Source organism: Geotrypetes seraphini, chromosome 12 (assembly GCF_902459505.1).
Source record: "Geotrypetes seraphini chromosome 12, aGeoSer1.1, whole genome shotgun sequence".
NCBI lineage: Eukaryota > Metazoa > Chordata > Amphibia > Gymnophiona > Dermophiidae > Geotrypetes > Geotrypetes seraphini.
In genome coordinates, this window is record NC_047095.1 from 1,903,347 (window position 1) to 1,921,732 (window position 18,386).

The 18,386-nt window shown below is 44.4% G+C and overlaps 1 protein-coding gene across 5 annotated transcripts in view; it reads right to left on the bottom strand.

Annotated features, from left to right (window-relative positions):
* AXDND1 (axonemal dynein light chain domain containing 1) overlaps positions 1 to 18,386 on the bottom strand; it is a 383,395-nt gene that overhangs the window by 39,456 nt on the left and 325,553 nt on the right. For all 5 annotated transcript variants that reach the window (XM_033916370.1, XM_033916373.1, XM_033916371.1 and 2 more), the window contains one exon: positions 5,916 to 6,008. In XM_033916370.1, the coding sequence (XP_033772261.1) occupies positions 5,916 to 6,008 (93 nt within the window). The remainder of the gene's footprint in view (positions 1 to 5,915; positions 6,009 to 18,386) is intronic.

Sequence of the window (18,386 nt, forward strand, 5' to 3'; positions counted from 1 at the left end):
AAAAAAAAAAAATTAATTATCCCCCACTTAAATATCCATTCCCCTATCTTTATATCCTTTAAATTCTTATCATTCTTCTCAATTAATATTAGCATAAATAAATATGAATGTAATAACTGCCATAAATAAATTGATTTCTTAGTAGATTAAAATTATTTCATAGCATTCAATATATTATAATAATATAATAAACAAAAACTTTCAAATGCATTCAAAATATTCTGTTCAATCATTAGTCATTGTCCTCTTCTTTCTTCTTATCCATCTTCTTCTTGTTCATTTTATATCCCATTTTTATTTCTTCTTTCTTCAGATGAATCTTTCCTATTTTCTCTGTTTCTTTTCATGTAGACATTGGTTCCACTTGTACTAGAAATTCTTTAAGCTTTGCAGGATCTTGAAAATACATGGACTTATTCCCATTAGACACTCTCATTGTCGATGGATAGTATAAGCCATACATGTAGCCTTTTTCTTTTAATTGCTGCCTGAACGTGAGAAACTGTTTCCTTATATTTGCAGTGTATTTAGCAAAGTCTGGGACCAACATCAATTTAGACCCCTTATAATTCAAGTTTTTATTTGCTTTTGCCACCTTTAAGATTTCCAAAGCTTGCTGATACCTTAAAACTTTAAAAATCAAGGGTCTAGGGCCAGCCTGGTTTACTGGTCTTTTTGAAGGGATTCTGTGTGCACGTTCTATTTCTAACGGCCACTTAGAATTTAACTGTAACAGCTTAGGTAAAAGGTTCTCTAGAAACTGTATAGCGTCTCCCCCTTCAAGATTTTCAGCTAAACCAAGCACTCTTATGTTCTTTCTCTTTCCCCGATTTTCCAAGTCCACCAGTTGATTTTTTAAACTCACTACATCTTTCCTTTCCTCTTCACAGTTTTGTGTGATAGCTTCCAGCTGCTTAACTCTCTCTTCAATCACTGACATCCTTTGCCTGTCAGTCTGGATCTCTTGCTTTAGACTGAGTACTTCCTCTTTGACTTCAGATATTTTACTTGCATTGTCAATCAGCATTAGTTTAATTTTAAACAGTTCTGCCATAATATCCGCTTTGTCAGAAAATTCCTCAGTTTCCAGTGGGATTGGCACACTCGACGGTGATACCGGAGTGACTTTTGATCTTTTTGCTGATACACCGGATGTGCAGGGCTTCTCCAATTTCCCCTGCCTTGTAGCAGCCATTTCCGATGCTGTTTTTTGTTATTTTTAAGTCTGGTGAGCGAAGCAAAATCACTGTTATCTTTCAATTCGTTGCCTGGCTTTGAGGAGCTCTGCGGTTAAGCCTCCATTCCTTGCGTGTTCCAAGCCACGCCCCCAGAAACCTATTTTCTATACGGATTTCTATGCTATTCATCTGGAATTCATCTAAATCTCAAGGGGGAATGAATGTTAGAGGTGTGGGCAGGACTAGGGTGGGATTATGACTTGGACATTTTCTGCCATAATCAAACATTTTAGAATATGTTCAAGGCACAATTTGAAACCAAAAAAGAAAACTGCAGAACAGATCTATTTGATGCAGGAACTTTATTGAGTCAATCAATACGTTGTTTGTTTGTTTTTTAAAATGATCCACCTTTGACCTAGAGAAACTGTGATCCAACATGGTCCATGTTTCGATTAAAACATCTTCTTCAGGGGTCCAAAGATATCCTTTAGAACAGTGTCTTGCAAACTTTCCAGCCGGCAGCACACTAAATCCAGTGTCCCGGCCGGAAGGCACCCGGAAGTGCGCAGACGTCAATGCGATGATGTCATCACATCGACGTCCGGGCATGTGCAGAGGCCCATCTGGCTGCGACCTGTTTCGGTGGAGGGATCTGGGAGGTCTGGGGAGAGGAGAGATGCTGGCCAGGAGGAGAGTCATCTGCGCTGGCTGACTTCCTACAGGAGTGGCCTAAGGGATCTGGCCAATCGGAACCTTAGGCCATTCTCAGTGTATCCAGAATGCACTGCGAATGGGACCTAAGATTCTGGTTGGCCCAGGTGCCTAAAGCCCCTCCCTATGGGAGAGGCTTTAAGCGCCTGGGCCAAACAGGGCCTAAGGTCCCTCCCCAGTGCATCCCTCCTGCCGTTGATGTAGGGTGGGTCCAACAGGAAGGATTGGGCATCCCTCCTGCTGGTGATCTTTGGGGAGGGGGGTTCCAGAAGTTGCTGGCAATGTCAGGAGGGTGGGGAATTCTGGCAGAAAGGACTTTTCATCCCTCCTGCCAGTAGTCTTCACCGGGGGGGGGTGGGGGGGATGGAAACGGGTTGCCGCTAAATTTATCGTGGCAAGGAGATCCCTTGCAGTGATAAGCTCAGTGGAAATCCGATTCTCTAACTGGCACCTGTGACATGGACGTTGGTTAGAGAATTGGGTTATTAGGCGGGCTTAGGCATCTGTCCGTGAGGACAGATGTGATTCTCTATAGGACGCCCGTGTGCAATTCTCAAAAGCCGCTTAGGCAGGTTCTGAGACTGGGCATCCTATACAGAATCCGACTCTAAAGGTCCAACGGAGCTTCCATTTCACTTCTCTGGGAGCTTCTTCAGGAACCAGTTTTCCTTCATAACTTATACACACTGCTTCATTCCAGATAAGCTATATTTCATAATACAGTGGTACCTTGGATTACGAGCATAATCCGTTCCAGGAGCATGCTCGTAATCCAAAATGCTCGTTTATCAAAGCGAGTTTCCCCATAGGAAATAATGGAAACTCGCTTTGATAGGTTCCCACCCCCCCCTCCCCCCCCCCGAGGCCAGCAGCGCTGCTCCCCCCCCCCACGAGAACCGGCATTGCTCCCCCCGAAGGCCCCCCCGCGAACCGGCACCCCCCCCCCCGCGATCCGCACCCCCCTGCCACCATCGACATGAACTCTCAGGCCTTGAGCATGCGCACATGCTCAAGGCCCAGCACAGGAAGCAGATCTTCAGGTACCAGCACCATGCACAGGACATGCTGGTGCCGGTGCCGCTGCAGAGGCTACAGCAAAGTAAGAAGAGGGTTCGGGTGGGTTGGGGGGACCTCAGGTCGCGGCGGGGGAGTGCCCGATGGTGGCGGGAGGGGGGTGCCGGATTGCAGGGGGAGGGTGCCGGATTGCGGGGGGAAGGTGCCGGTTTGTGGGGGTGGGCGCTCGTAAATCGAAGCGCGCTCAGTTTCCGAGGTGCCGATTTTGCGAATATTTTGCTCGTCTAGCAAAACACTCGCAAACCGGTGCACTCGTAAACCGAGGTACCACTGTAATAATAAGGGAACAACAATAGTGAGCAGGATCCTGTAACTCTGCCTAGGTATTTACTATTTTGTATTCTTATACTTTCAATTTAAATTCCACGTTTTTATTATTAACTTTACCTACATGCAAGAGAAGTGTTTTATCCTTTCTCTCTTTGCTTACCTTGTTTTTGTGGACGCGCTGCTTACGAATGCTCATATTAAGTTGCTAATGGCGACTAAACAGTTTAAATCAGGAGTCCCCAAAGTCCCTCCTTGAGGGCAGAATCCAGTCGGGTTTTCAGGATTTCCTCAATGAATATGAATGAGATCTATGTGCATGCACTGCTTTCAATGCATATTCATTGGAGAAATCCTGAAAACCTGACTGGATTCGGCCCTCAAGGAGGGACTTTGGGGATCCCTGATTTAAATGGTTGAAGCGCCGCATATAACGTAATGACATATTTATCATCATGGTATCTGCTCTTATTTTGTAAAGACCTACGCTTTGAGCCTTTGACTAGCTGCATGCAGTAATTAAATTACGTCTCTAAGGTGTCAGAAACCTAAACACCCACTGTATATTAACCACCAAAGAACACTCTATAGTAGGGTTCAAATATGATGCCTGAATCTATTCATAAAAGAATATGCCGGACCACCGGACTAGATGGACCCACGGTCTGATCCGGTGCGGGCATTTCTTATGATCTTAGAAACATAGAAAGATGACGGCAGAAAAGGGCTATAGCCCATCAAGTCTGCCCACTCTACTGACCCACCCCAATAAGTCTAGATGCTAGTGATTCGTCCTACGTAGGGATCCCACGTACATGTCCCATTTACTCTTAAAGTCAAGCACGCCTGTGGCCTCGACCACCTGCACCGGAAGCTTATTCCAATGATCTACCACCCTTTCCGTGAAAAAATACTTCCTGGTGTCACTACTAAATTTCCCTCCTCTGAGTTTAAGCGGATGCCCTCTTGTGGTCGAGTGTCCTTTGGGGAAGAGGATGACATCTTCCACCTCGACACGTCCTGTGATGTATTTAAATGTCTCAATCATGTCCCCTCTCTCCCTGCGTTCCTCTAGAGTGTAGAACCGCAGTCTGCTCAGTCTCTCTTCGTACAAGAGACCCTTGAACCCCAAGATCATCCTAGTGGCCATCCGCTTAACCGACTCGACTCTAAGCACGTCTTTACGGTAATGTGGCCTCCAGAATTGCACACAGTATTCCAGATGAGGTCTCACCATGGTTTTGTACAGCGGCATTATGACTTCTGGTTTCCGACTGACGAAACTTCTATTGATACATCCCATCATTTGCCTTGCCTTGGATGTGGCCTTCTCTACCTGCTTGGCAGCCTTCATGTCTGCATTGATGATTACTCCCAAATCTCGTTCTACTGAGGTCGTGGCTAATGTTACTCCATTTAGGGTGTAAGTTCTGCACGGATTTCTGCTACCAAGGTGCATGACCTTACATTTCATAGCATTGAAGCCTAGCTGCCATGTCGAGGACCAGTTTTCCAACGTATGAAGGTCCTGTGTCATACTATCCTGTAAAAAGCTTTCACTTACTATGTTGCACAGTTTTGCGTCATCGGCGAATAATGTTACTTTACCCTGTAGCCCCCGTGTCAAGCCCCTTATGAATATGTTAAAAAGGAGTGGACCCAGGACCGAGCCCTGCGGCACTCCGCTGGTCACCTCTGATGTTTCAGAGAGGGTACCGTTGACCATCACCCTCTGAAGTCTACCACTCAGCCAATCATTGACCCATGCAATTATCGTCTCACCCAACCCCATTGATTTCATCTTGTTTAGTAGCCTGCGGTGTAGGACGCTGTCAAAAGCTTTCCTGAAATCCAAGTATACTATGTCCAGAGACTCTCCTGAGTCCAACTTTCCTGTTACCCAATCAAAGAAGCTGATGAAGTTGGATTGACACGACCTACCCTTAGTGAATCCATGTTGACTAGGATCCCTAAGATTCCCCTCATCCAAGATCGTGTCCAACTTACGTTTAATTAGTGTTTCCATGATGGTTAAATTCTAACTCATGAATCTATTCTTAAAAGAATGTTTGCCAGTTTTTAGTTGAATTCAGACACTGAGGCTGAAGGCATTTCAGATGGTGTATCCATCTATGTCCAACTGAGGAGGAGTTTACTGATGAATCCAACTTCATCATAGAGTGTGAGTTTATCTCTTTCTGGGTTCAAGCCAAAATGAAAGCAATCTAGGTTCTGACTTTTTACAAATGATGAGATTTCTTTTCATAAGGGAGTGGTTGCTGCCATCCAGAATTGAGGGCTTCAGGTATTGATAGAAGCAGAAAGATGGCTCTTGCTGGTGATCCTGAGTGGAAGTCAAGTTCACAGCACTGTTCTGTTTCCTTTGGTAAGTGATGGGTAAGGTCCTCCTCTAAACAACTCAAGGAACAATGACATTCCCAAAATCAGGGGACTGGGTACATGTAAAGATACATCAGTGTAAGTCTTCACTTATACCTCACTGTAAAGGTCCTTCTCAAATACTATTCACCATCAGCACAGCAGTAAAATGCCAAGGCTTCTTGATGATTCATGCATTGCACAGCAAGAGCTTTGGTTCTATCATTAACAGTAGAAAATGGAATCGAGACAGATTGCGACTGGGAAGGAAGAAGAAAAGAATCATTCTTGTTTTATTCTTACCTCAGCAGTGAAATCATCAGGTTCTGTTTTATCATGGGATTTTGAATGTTTTTTGAATGAGGACTGCTTTTTTTCCTGTATGCTTGACTTTAACTGTTATGAAATGAGATTTACAAAATGGAATATAGTTAATTTTTTGTTGTAATTATGTTTTTAATGCATAGTCATAAAGTTCAAGTATGAGAGTGTATATTCAAACATTGTGGTGTTTATTTAAAATGACAACTGCTGCTAATTTTCCCTCTACACTGTGCAGGAGTCCTCCACCTACATTTTTGCTGGTAGCGGTGCTGTTTTCAATAACAAGGGACAAGCAAATTCTGCAAAGCTTCAAAGGACCTGTTTGAGTATGGTGATTGAAAACATGATATTGAAGCATCACTCCCCTCTCATAGGGAGGACAATGGCCACAACATTTAAATAATCCATTTATATTCAGCACCACTGTTGGGATAGATAGTGGCACTGATAGCACCGACTGACACCCATATACTGACAGGAGCGATATTCAACCATCATCATTATAGCTGAGATGTTTAAGTTATGATAGTTTTTTGCTGTCCTAACTTACACCACTCAGTTACACGGATTATGACTGAATACTGCCTGTCTGTACAGTTTGGTAAAATGCCCTTGCTTCACCCTAAAACTGCAATGATAGGAGCCTATTCTATAAAGGAAGTGCCAACTTTCCTTTATACAATACTTGCCTAACCAGGCATCTATATATTTATCTAAAAAATGTATAGACCACCTATAACTAAGGGCTCCTTTTATGAAGCCGCGTTAGCGGCTTTAGCACATGCGACTTTTAATCACGCGCTAACCCCTGCGCTAGCTGAAAAACTGCTGCCTGCTCAAGAGGAGGTGGTAGCGGCTAATGTGGCTGGCAGTTTAGCGCATGCTATTATGCGCGTTAAACCGCTAATGCGCATTTGTAAAAGGAGCCCTAAGTGGTTTACAAAGAACATAAAGTAAAACAAGACAGCATATAAATCAAGGACATTAACTATCATAATTTCTTATCCATCTTTATGCATCAGCTAAACATATAGGTACATTCAATACATACAGTATATATTGTAGCGTGGCCGGTCCTCAGAGCTCGCAGTAACCGGCTCACGCTCACAATATTCTCCCCAGCGTGCTTCCCCAAGATGGAGGAAGTCCCTGTTGTGCAAAACTTATCCTAGGTGCATACACAGAATGGCCTCACACAGGTAAGTAATTAAAATAAAGAAATCAAATTTATTGTTCCACTGAACAGGTCCAAGCAAAAAATATGAAAAGAACATGAATTCCAAAAGGTCTTGGTTATAAACATGAAAACAAAATAATATGCAGGTAACCAGCCTGGTCTGGATAACTTTCTCCAAGTTCATCTATCAATGTCCCAGGTATCACAAAGTCTCTGGCAGTTCTTGACTCTCTCAAAGTCTTATTTGAAAATTGACAAACAATTATGTTATACTGCACTGTGCAGAGCTGCCCTTTCAAAACACAGAGGCATAAGGCAGGCGGATTTATCAGGGCGGCTCCTTGCTATCAAGGGCAAAATAAATTGCAAACAATTCACTAAGGTGCTGGGTAAATCCTGTTCCAGCTATCAGGATGTTTACCTCTTATGAAAAGAAAATATTGAGGTTCTTTTCATAGCAGCCATCTTGGCAAAAGAAAAAAAAAACTTCCCATTAAAGCAAACACATTTTCACTAGCATACATCCCTTTAGCTAGCATGCTTACCAAAAACCTCATGCCCAGCAGAATTGGAAATATTCACAACTTAATTCCAAAAAAAAAACAATTCCAAACTAACTGATTTCCATTGCTTCATGCAATCCCACCTCTGGTGAAACACTGTAATCCATATCTTCACATTCTGGATTTACCAAGGTTGTTTCAACTGGTTCAGAGTCCAACATTTCCACATCCCGTGGCTCTGGAGGAATTGGAGGCTCCTTCCACATGAGAGCTTCTCCAGTCTTTTTCTTTCTCTTGGTCAGCCAGCTCTCTAAATGTTGCCAAGCTGCTGTACCACGCCCAGCCCTACTCCGGGGCTGAACTTCCTTCAGCTGTGTTTTCCTTTTCCCCTGCTTAGCCAGCTTGACACAAAATGGAGGATTTAAAGGGGCCTTACCAGATTTCACCAGGCTGTGTTCTGCATCAGGTCTGAACACAGCCTGTGCTTTCTGGTCTTGTTCCTGCCTATCAGGGACACAGTGATTAGCCCGGACCAGTTTCAGGGGATGTTTTCTTTCATTCTTTTCTGGCACAAGGCCGGCATTGGACTCGGGCTTGTGACATACCCTCCCCCTTAAACCATGACCACCCGGGCATGGTCTAACTTCCTCCGGGTTCTCCTGCAAACGGGAAAGCCTATCCACATTAGTGCTCAGATGACCTGGCCTGTGTACTACCTTGAATCTAAATGTTTGTAGGGCAAGGTACCATCGGGTGAGCCTCGTGTTGTTATTTCTCATGGTGTTTAACCATTTGAGGGCCGCATGGTCCGTAACCAATGTGAATTCACGGCCCTCCAAATAGTGAACCAGAGTCTGCATTGCCCACTTGGCAGCCAGGCACTCTAATTCCACTGTGGCGTACCTTCTCTCATTGTCATGGAGTTTGCGACTGAGGTACAGTACAGGGTGTTCTACTCCTTGGACCTCCTGACTAAGGATAGCCCCTAACCCACTAGTGGAAGCGTCAGTCTGCAGGATCATTGGTTTAGAGAAATCTACTGCTCTTAAGACTGGTTCCACACAAAGACAGTCTTTCAGATCCTCTAAGGCCTCCTGCCCTAACGTTTCCCAGTGTAATGTGTCCGGTTTATCCTTCTTTAACATATTAGTGAGGTGAGCTGCTCTAGTAGCAAACTGGGGAATAAACCTCCTATAGTACCCTATAAGCCCTAAGAACCCTCTTAGCTGTTTCTTCGTGCCAGGTAAGGGGTAGGATTTAATGCACTGGACTTTGTCCACTAGTGGCTTTACCTGGCCTCGGCCTACTACATAGCCCAAGTATTTCACCTCCCTCTGTCCCAGGAAACATTTCTTAGGGTTTACCGTTAAGCCTGCCTCTCTTAATGACCTCAAGACTGCCGCAACATGTTCCAAGTGCTGAGTCCAACTGCTCGAGTGGATGACAATATCATCAAGGTATGCCTCCGCGTAAGAATGGTGGTCCCGGAGTACCTCGTTGACTAGCCTTTGACATGTTGCAGCAGCGCCATGAAGTCCAAAAGGCATGCGCCTAAATTGGAACAGACCAGCGGGGGTACTAAAGGCTGTTTTGGGTCTAGCGGCTGGCATTAAGGGTATCTGCCAGTACCCTTTTGTTAAGTCCAGTGTAGATAAGTACTGTGCCTGACCCAAGCAGTCTAATAACTCATCTACCCGTGGCATAGGGAAAGCGTCAAATTGTGAGACTTCATTAAGTTGACGGAAGTCTATACAAAATCTAGGGGACCCATCTGCCTTGGGCACAATTACTATCGGACTGCACCAAGGGCTAAGTGAGGGCTCAATTACTCCGAGTGTCAACATTTCCTCCACTAGATCTTGTACCAGCTTCTTTTTTTCTTCAGACAACCTATATGGTTTGACTCTCACTATCTTACCCGGTGTGGTAATAATATCATGCGCCACCACCTCAGTGCGCCCTGGGGTAGCAGAGAACACGTCCTCAAAGGTCTTAATCAATATCCCCAGCTGTTGCACCTGGGCGTCAGAGAGATCCGTACCTATGTTGACCCCCTCTTCCCGAGAGAGATCTGCAACTTGTGGACCAAAGTCCTCCTCCTGGTTCTGTTGGGCTATCAGGGCTAATGTTTCCCTATCCTTCCAGGGTTTCAATAGGTTGATGTGGTATGTTTGTTCCCGACCCTTCTCATCCTTGACCTGATAGTCTACGTCATTTAATTTTTTGACTATCACGGCCGGGCCCCTCCATTGCGCTAAGAATTTATGGGGGTCAGTAGGTACCAGAATTAGTACCCTATCCCCAACCTGTAGGTGTCTCTCACGAGACCGCCTATCATAATAAGCTTTTTGCCTCCTCTGACTCCATTCTAGATTGACTTTTCCCACTTGAGCAACCTGGGTCAACCTCTGCTTTAACTGAACCAGGTAGGAAACCACGTTAACTTCTTGATCCTCTGGAGGACTCCAACCTTCCCTTAATACATCTAAAATCCCCCTTGGGTTTCTTCCAAATAACATTTCGAAGGGGCTTACTCCTAAGGAATCCTGTACTTTCTCCCGGGCGGCGAGAAGAACAAAAGGTATAAGCAGGTCCCAATCCCTCATGTTCCCATCCAGCCCCTTCTTAAGCATTTGTTTAAGGGTCTGGTTGAACCGTTCTACTAAACCGTTCGCCTGAGGGTGGTATGCCGAGGTTCGAATATGACGAACCCCGAAGCCTCGCCAGTAATCCTGCATCTCTTTCGACATGAAATTGCTACCCTGGTCTGTCAGCACCTCACGCGGGAATCCTACCAAGCAGAACAAACCCGTGAGCTCTTTCATGATAGCCTGAGCAGAAGTCTTCCTCAGAGGGAATGCCCAAGGGAATCTTGTGGCCACATCCACTATCACTAGGATAAAACTATGTCCTCGAGGGGTCTTTTCCAAAGGTCCCACTATGTCCATTGCCACTCGACTAAGCGGATCTTCCACCCGAGGTATGGAAATCATGGGCGCCCGTAGAGGTTTCGCCAGGGTCAACTTCTGACAGGTAGGGCAGGCGGTACAAAAATTAAGCACATCCTGCCTTATCCCGGGCCAAAAAAATCTCCGTAGTACCTGCTTCAAAGTAGCCTCAGCTCCCTTATGCCCAGACATGGGGTGATCGTGAGCAGTTTGAAGAATAACTTTTCTAAAACCCCTCGGGACCACTAACTGTTCTTCCATGGCCTCCATACTCCCATTCATTTCTTTATGGTACAATAACCCCCTCTTTAACCTAAAGGGGCCTTTCCCCCGTTGAGGCTCTGAAGCCTGTTGCCAAGCCTCCTTTAATGAAGCATCCGCCTTCTGCTCCACTGAGAAGGTAGGAAACAGGTCCATTACTTCCTGTGGTAAATAAGGGATCTCTTGTTTACCCGCAACCTGCCGCAGACCCTGACTACGTTGCTGTTTTTGTCTTTTGTTGCTAGTCTTAGTTCCCTTTACTGGCCTCCGTGGATACCTACAAAATACTCCTTCCTTAAAAGGGAACACCTTTCCCAGTTCATCCTCCTCCTTGTCTCCAGGGGGTTTCTGGGAGCATGTGTTAACCAATCCCTGCTTATTCCCTAGAAATTCCCCCAGGCCAACCCAGTCGCGCCCTAATATCACATCAAATGGGGCTTCCGGGACTACCGCTAGCTTCACCCGATACACTCTACTTTTGTGCAACATAGTGGTGTCTTTCAGCGGATATCTAATACTATCCCCATGGATACATCGGATCGTAATAGAACCTTCATTCCTTATCTCCTTCCTCCTGGGGCGGACCTTCTCCCACCAGTGTGCTGCTACCATAGATTGATCAGCCCCTGTGTCCACCATAGCCGATGTAAGGTGTCCGCCTATACACACCTGAGTCAAATATGAGCCAGCTCTATCTGGTATCTGTGAATCCCGTATGGCCACTAAGTCCTTCTTCACCCTGCAGTTCTGTTGTGTATGGCCTACATTACCACAGCTAAAACATTTGGGACCCTCCCTACATGCGGGACCCCCGGGCTCAGAAGTTTTCCTTTCCCTAAAGGATGGCTTTTGGGGAATGGTGTGTCTATTGGTAGGTATACACTCTTTCCCTACCTCACCTCGGGAAGAAGGAACTACCCTAACTTCCCCTGCAGAACCCCTAGCATCCAAATAAGCCTCAGACACTTCCAAAACTTGCATCAAGCTCTTACATCCTTGCTTTTGCACCCAGCCTCTGAGCTCCTTGGGCATAGATTCTAGGCATTGCTCTTTAATAATTTCAGCAAAGAGTGCCCTAGGGTCAGCTAGGCAAGGTTGTAACCAGCGTTCAGCCATTTTAGTTAGGCGTTGGACAAGGGCCTTAGGTCTTTCGTATTCTCCCATTATGGCCGATCTAAATTTCTGCCTATAATGTTCATGTGTGTAGCCTAAGTAGTCTAAAATGTGTGCTTTAACATTTTGGTAGTTGCTGGCTAAATCAGGGTTCAAGGTTTGGAAGGCAGCCAAAGTCTCGCCCGCCAAACATGGTAGCAATCGTGCTGCCCACTGTTCCTGCGGCCAACCAGCGGCATTGGCCGTCCTTTCAAAGGCTGATAAAAAGTCATCAGGTTCATCAGTGGGTGTAATTTTATGTAAGTGCATCCAAGCCAAAGGATTGGCTCCTACCAGCTGTTGGGGTGCTGGATTTAATAGCGGTGCACCCATCATCGGTTGCCTTGGGGCTTGAAGAAACTGTGCAAACAGTCTTGATTGCTCCCCCATTGCAGCCATGAGTTCTTGGTGCTGTGTCTGTGCGCGGTCCTGCGCCTGGTTCCAGCGGTCCTGGCTTGTCTGGAAGACCTCCTGCATCTCCTGGATCTGCTTCTGGCGTTCTCCAGCGATCAGGGCCAACACCTGCTGCTGCTCCATCTCCAACACCTGAAATGGAATCCAAAAAGAAAACAAAACCAAGTGTGGCTCCTTTTAAGTTTTGCCTGACCCTCCTCCCACAGTGTAGCCGACCAGCCTCCCTGAGTGATACTTATTATCCTCAACAGCCCGTTAGATTAGGTACTCTTACCCGCGGTACTGATGAGTCTGCGCACTGTATCACTCTGGTACTCGGGAACACTCCGACTCTGGTCTGGATACCACTGCTCCTCCAGGATGGGTCTTGCGTCCGACTCCGAGCCTCTCTGAGCTTGGAACTGCTCTCCAAAAGAACTGTAATACCGGCTTCCAAGGTCCCAGCGCAGCTGATTTTCGGTTGTCCTGTGGCTTGTTTTTCCGGTGTCTGTACGTCCTTAGTCCACCAGCATAAGTCCACAGCTTCTCAATAATCAGCTCCAACAAATTCAAAAGTAAGTCCAAAAAAAAACAATTACTATTTTTTTTTTTCCAAAAAAAATTTTTTTCCAACAACAGGGGGTGCTGTATCCCACTCCTGATACCACGTGTAGCGTGGCCGGTCCTCAGAGCTCGCAGTAACCGGCTCACGCTCACAATATTCTCCCCAGCGTGCTTCCCCAAGATGGAGGAAGTCCCTGTTGTGCAAAACTTATCCTAGGTGCATACACAGAATGGCCTCACACAGGTAAGTAATTAAAATAAAGAAATCAAATTTATTGTTCCACTGAACAGGTCCAAGCAAAAAATATGAAAAGAACATGAATTCCAAAAGGTCTTGGTTATAAACATGAAAACAAAATAATATGCAGGTAACCAGCCTGGTCTGGATAACTTTCTCCAAGTTCATCTATCAATGTCCCAGGTATCACAAAGTCTCTGGCAGTTCTTGACTCTCTCAAAGTCTTATTTGAAAATTGACAAACAATTATGTTATACTGCACTGTGCAGAGCTGCCCTTTCAAAACACAGAGGCATAAGGCAGGCGGATTTATCAGGGCGGCTCCTTGCTATCAAGGGCAAAATAAATTGCAAACAATTCACTAAGGTGCTGGGTAAATCCTGTTCCAGCTATCAGGATGTTTACCTCTTATGAAAAGAAAATATTGAGGTTCTTTTCATAGCAGCCATCTTGGCAAAAGAAAAAAAAAACTTCCCATTAAAGCAAACACATTTTCACTAGCATACATCCCTTTAGCTAGCATGCTTACCAAAAACCTCATGCCCAGCAGAATTGGAAATATTCACAACTTAATTCCAAAAAAAAACAATTCCAAACTAACTGATTTCCATTGCTTCATGCAATCCCACCTCTGGTGAAACACTGTAATCCATATCTTCACATTCTGGATTTACCAAGGTTGTTTCAACTGGTTCAGAGTCCAACATTTCCACATCCCGTGGCTCTGGAGGAATTGGAGGCTCCTTCCACATGAGAGCTTCTCCAGTCTTTTTCTTTCTCTTGGTCAGCCAGCTCTCTAAATGTTGCCAAGCTGCTGTACCACGCCCAGCCCTACTCCGGGGCTGAACTTCCTTCAGCTGTGTTTTCCTTTTCCCCTGCTTAGCCAGATTGACACAAAATGGAGGATTTAAAGGGGCCTTACCAGATTTCACCAGGCTGTGTTCTGCATCAGGTCTGAACACAGCCTGTGCTTTCTGGTCTTGTTCCTGCCTATCAGGGACACAGTGATTAGCCCGGACCAGTTTCAGGGGATGTTTTCTTTCATTCTTTTCTGGCACAAGGCCGGCATTGGACTCGGGCTTGTGACAATATCTACAATTTAGGTATAGGTATTTTTGTCAGTCATAGACCTGGTGTAAGTGTGGGTGTCTAAATGTCAAGACACACGTACTTTATAGTATTCTATAAGATACACACATACATGTGTGCCCTGTTTACGCCCAGGCTCTACCCCCATTTACACTCCCATTGCAATATGAACTGTGTTTACATTGGATCAAAGAGACTGTCTCACACATTATCTGCCTCTTGCATGTACAATGTACAGCGCTGGTAGCGCTATAAATAATAAATTGTTGTTGATTGATAGGACTCTGACTCGGACATAATCTTTGGCCTCAGTTACATTCCTTAAAGGGCAACTTTAACATCCATGTCAATTGCCAACTAGGATAGGCATTTTTGTCAACACTTCATGATCTTTTCTTACAGCAACATGTATTCAGCACAATACATTCTGCTAGTCACACTTTGGACTTAGGGCTAGATTCACTAAGCAAACCGATCGTGTACCAATCGGTTTACAAGCCCTTTGCGACCCAATTTCCCTCTGACCCAATTCACTAACCTGTCTCCCGATCATCCTCCGATCTGCGCATGCAATTGAGGGGGAATGGCATTCAAATGCAGACAGGAAGCGATTCACTAAAATAAAAAAAGCAACACCAATTGCGCTGGCTGATCCAAAATAAGCGACTGCTGAGGACCAGTCACTGAGGTCCTTTCCGACTGTCCTGCCTTCTGCTGCTCTCTGTCCTGCTTCTCTGCCCCGATCTACTGCCCGTTTCAGCCCTGATCTCCTGACTGCCCTGATCTCCTGCTGTCTCCTGCCTGCCCCGACTTTCCTGCCCTTTCCTGCACTGCGAGCCCGTGGTTTTAACCCGCGGGTTAAAACCACGGACTCGCTGGGCTAGTAAAAGTTAAAAAAAAAAAAAAAAAGTTGCGGCTCTTAGATGCATGCGCAGACCATCTACAGATGATCTATGCATGCGTCGGGATCGCACACTAGCGATCCAAGTGGTCAGAGGGGGGCATTCCTCCGATCGCTCTCATTTGAATTTTTTTTGTTTTGTGGATTGATTGGGCCTGCATGGATCAGCCACAGATTGGGCACGCAAAGCAGGTAAGTGAATCTAGCCCTTAGTGCTATCTATCTCATTCATATTCCTAGTTAAATTTATCCAGCTTATGAATCATTTCTATTTCCATTAGCATTTTTATTAATTTATTGTTAACCGTGTCAAGCTTCCCCTGGTTGAAGACCCAGTATATAAAGCTAAGTTTTAGTTTAGTTTTGTTTTAGTTTAGTCTAACCTTTAGCTTGAGTACCACAATTCCCTCCATTCATCTGACCATAGAAACATGATGGCAGATAAAGGCCAAATGGCCTATCCAGTATGTCCATCCACAGCAACTACTATTTACTCCTCTCCCTAAGAGATCCCACGTGCCTGTCTCATGCTTTCTTCAATTCAAACACAGTCTTTGTCTCCACTACCTCTACCGGGAGACTATTCCAAGCATCTACCACCTTTTCTGTAAAAAAAAGTATTTCCTTACTTTACTCCTGAGCCTATCACCTCTTAACTTCATCCTATGCCCTCTCACTCTGGAGTTTCCTTTCAATTGAAAGAGACAAACCTCACATATATTTATGCCACATAGATATTTAAACATCTCTATCATATCTCCCCTCTCCTGCTTTTCTTTCAAAGTATACATATTGAGACCCAAATGCACTAAAGTCAGTGATTATCACTAAACCAGTTTTGACTGCTTTAACGACGATCGCATTTGCTGAACCGATGCACAAAACGGATTACCACGTGTTTTTCCCCTCGATTGTCCATTTTCCAATTCGGCTATACAAATTAGCTATTTAATATTACAACCCCATGCAAACTACCTGAGGAATTGATGTACTAACATCGTTTGGCGATGTACAAAATAAAGCCTTAAAAAAAAGCGCCTGGTCAAGACCAGTCGCTTACCTGTCTTATCGGCACTTTTTTAAATGGGCACAGATGCTGGTTGGTTGGGATGGTTGGATAGGCTGGAGTGAGCTTAGATGACAACTTCAGCAGTTGGAAGCTAGGACACTATCAGGTGGACTTTAGTCTATGGCCCAGAAATATCAAAGAAGAGAAGTTAATTTAATCATATATTTTTAACGAGAATAAATAATAGGCAGATTGGATGGACTGTTCAGGTCTTTATCTGCTATCATTTGCTATGTGTTACACATGCACAATATTTGCCCCATTAAAAAAAAAAAAGAAAAGCACACTCCTGCTGATGATGGCCCTCCCCGACAAACCAGGACTGACCCCCCCCCATGCCAGAGAAAATCATCAGGAAGGACGCCCACTTCCCTCCTGCTATACCGACTCCCCTCTCCCCCCCCCACGAGAGAGAAAATTGGCAGGAGGGAACCCCCCAAACCATCCTCTACCCTTCCACTGCCCCGCCCAAAAAAGTCAGGAGAGATGCCCATTCTCTCCTGCAATCAGATGCTCCCCCGAATCCTGCCCCCTCCCAGTAACTTTTTCAGAAGATGGAAGTAGGAGGGAAGCATGGCCCTTCCAGCTTCAAGGCCTGCCAATCCAAAATGGCGGGCCTTCCCTCCTTAGTGCATTATTTACCAACAAAGTCAGACTTATTGGCCTGTAGTTCCCTACTTCTTCCTTACTTGCACTAATCATAAATACTTTAAATTTACAAAATGTTGACCCAAAATTCTTATGTGTGCTACACTCTAACTTTCTGCAGAATTAAGAACATAAGAATTGCCATACTGGGACTGGCTGAAGGTCTATCAAGACCACTATACTGTTTTCAACAGTGGTCAACCTAGATCTCAAGTACCAAAACAGATTTTATGTTGCGTATCCTAGGAATAAGCAATGGATTTCCCCAAACCATCTCAATAATGGCCTATGGACTTCTCTTTTAGGAAATTAGCCATACTTTTTAAAAATCCTGCTAAGCTAACTGATTTTACCACATTCTTCAGCAACGAATTCCAGAATTTAATTACACGTTGAGTAAAAAATATTTTCTCTGGTTTGTTTAAATCTACTATTCAGTAGCTTCATTGCATGCCCTCTAGTCCTAGTATCTTTGGAAAGAGTAAACAAGCGATTCACATTTACCCTTTCAACTCCACTCAGTATTTTATACACCTCTCTCATCTCACCCCTGAGCCGTCTCTTTTCCAAGCAGAAGAGTCCTAGCTGCTTTAGCCTTTCCTCATAGGGAAGTCATCCCATCCCCTCTCTTCCATTGCAAGAAATGGATTCTATTTGGAACTTCATCTTTACAGAAGCTCTGGATAAAAATGTCCTGGTTAAAACTATCTATCCAATGTCCAGAGACAGCCTAGTTTGGCAGTAATCTACATCTTCTAAAACTGTGTACTCTGTACTGTTCGATATGCAGAGACCAGATCAGCTGCCTTTTTGGTAGCTGTCCCACTTTAATGAAATTATCTGCCAGGGTATTTACATTTTTGTGCAAATTTGGAGCAGTTTAAAAAATATTTGCAAACACACTTGTTTCTTCTTTCATTTTCCCCTGATTAAGCAAAACAAGGAGATTTAATCCATATACAGTACAATAGACTAGTATATGCTATTATAGTTGTTTGTGTTATATATATTTTGTGATTGTTCTTCTGTATTCCACATTATAAATCCTGCTAAATATTTGATATAAATATAAATATAAATATAAATATTTGAGAGATCATAATTGGGTGAAAGAGGGGTCTCCTGATACTCTTTTGCAATGCAAAGATCAAACAAAGGGATAGTGAGGTGCCCAGAGATTAAAGTCCAATGGTGTGAGATATAAAAAAAGTTTATTGAGCTAATTCATAAGTGTACTCTTAACATACAAAATTTGGTTGACATTGACTTTTCAAGTATGGTAATCGGATGGGTAACTGTCTCACTTGACTTTTATGGGCGGAGCAAGGTTTTCATCTTATTCCCCTTCTTTGTGATTCTGTGTGCCGAAAGTTAACAGATGTTAGGCAACCTATTATGCTAACCTATACAATAGTTCCTGTGAGGATGTTCTGTCTGTCCCAATTTTTTTCTCTGGTCTGGTTTTGTCAACTATGGGTGAGAAAGATTTGGCTGCATTAATGCACCT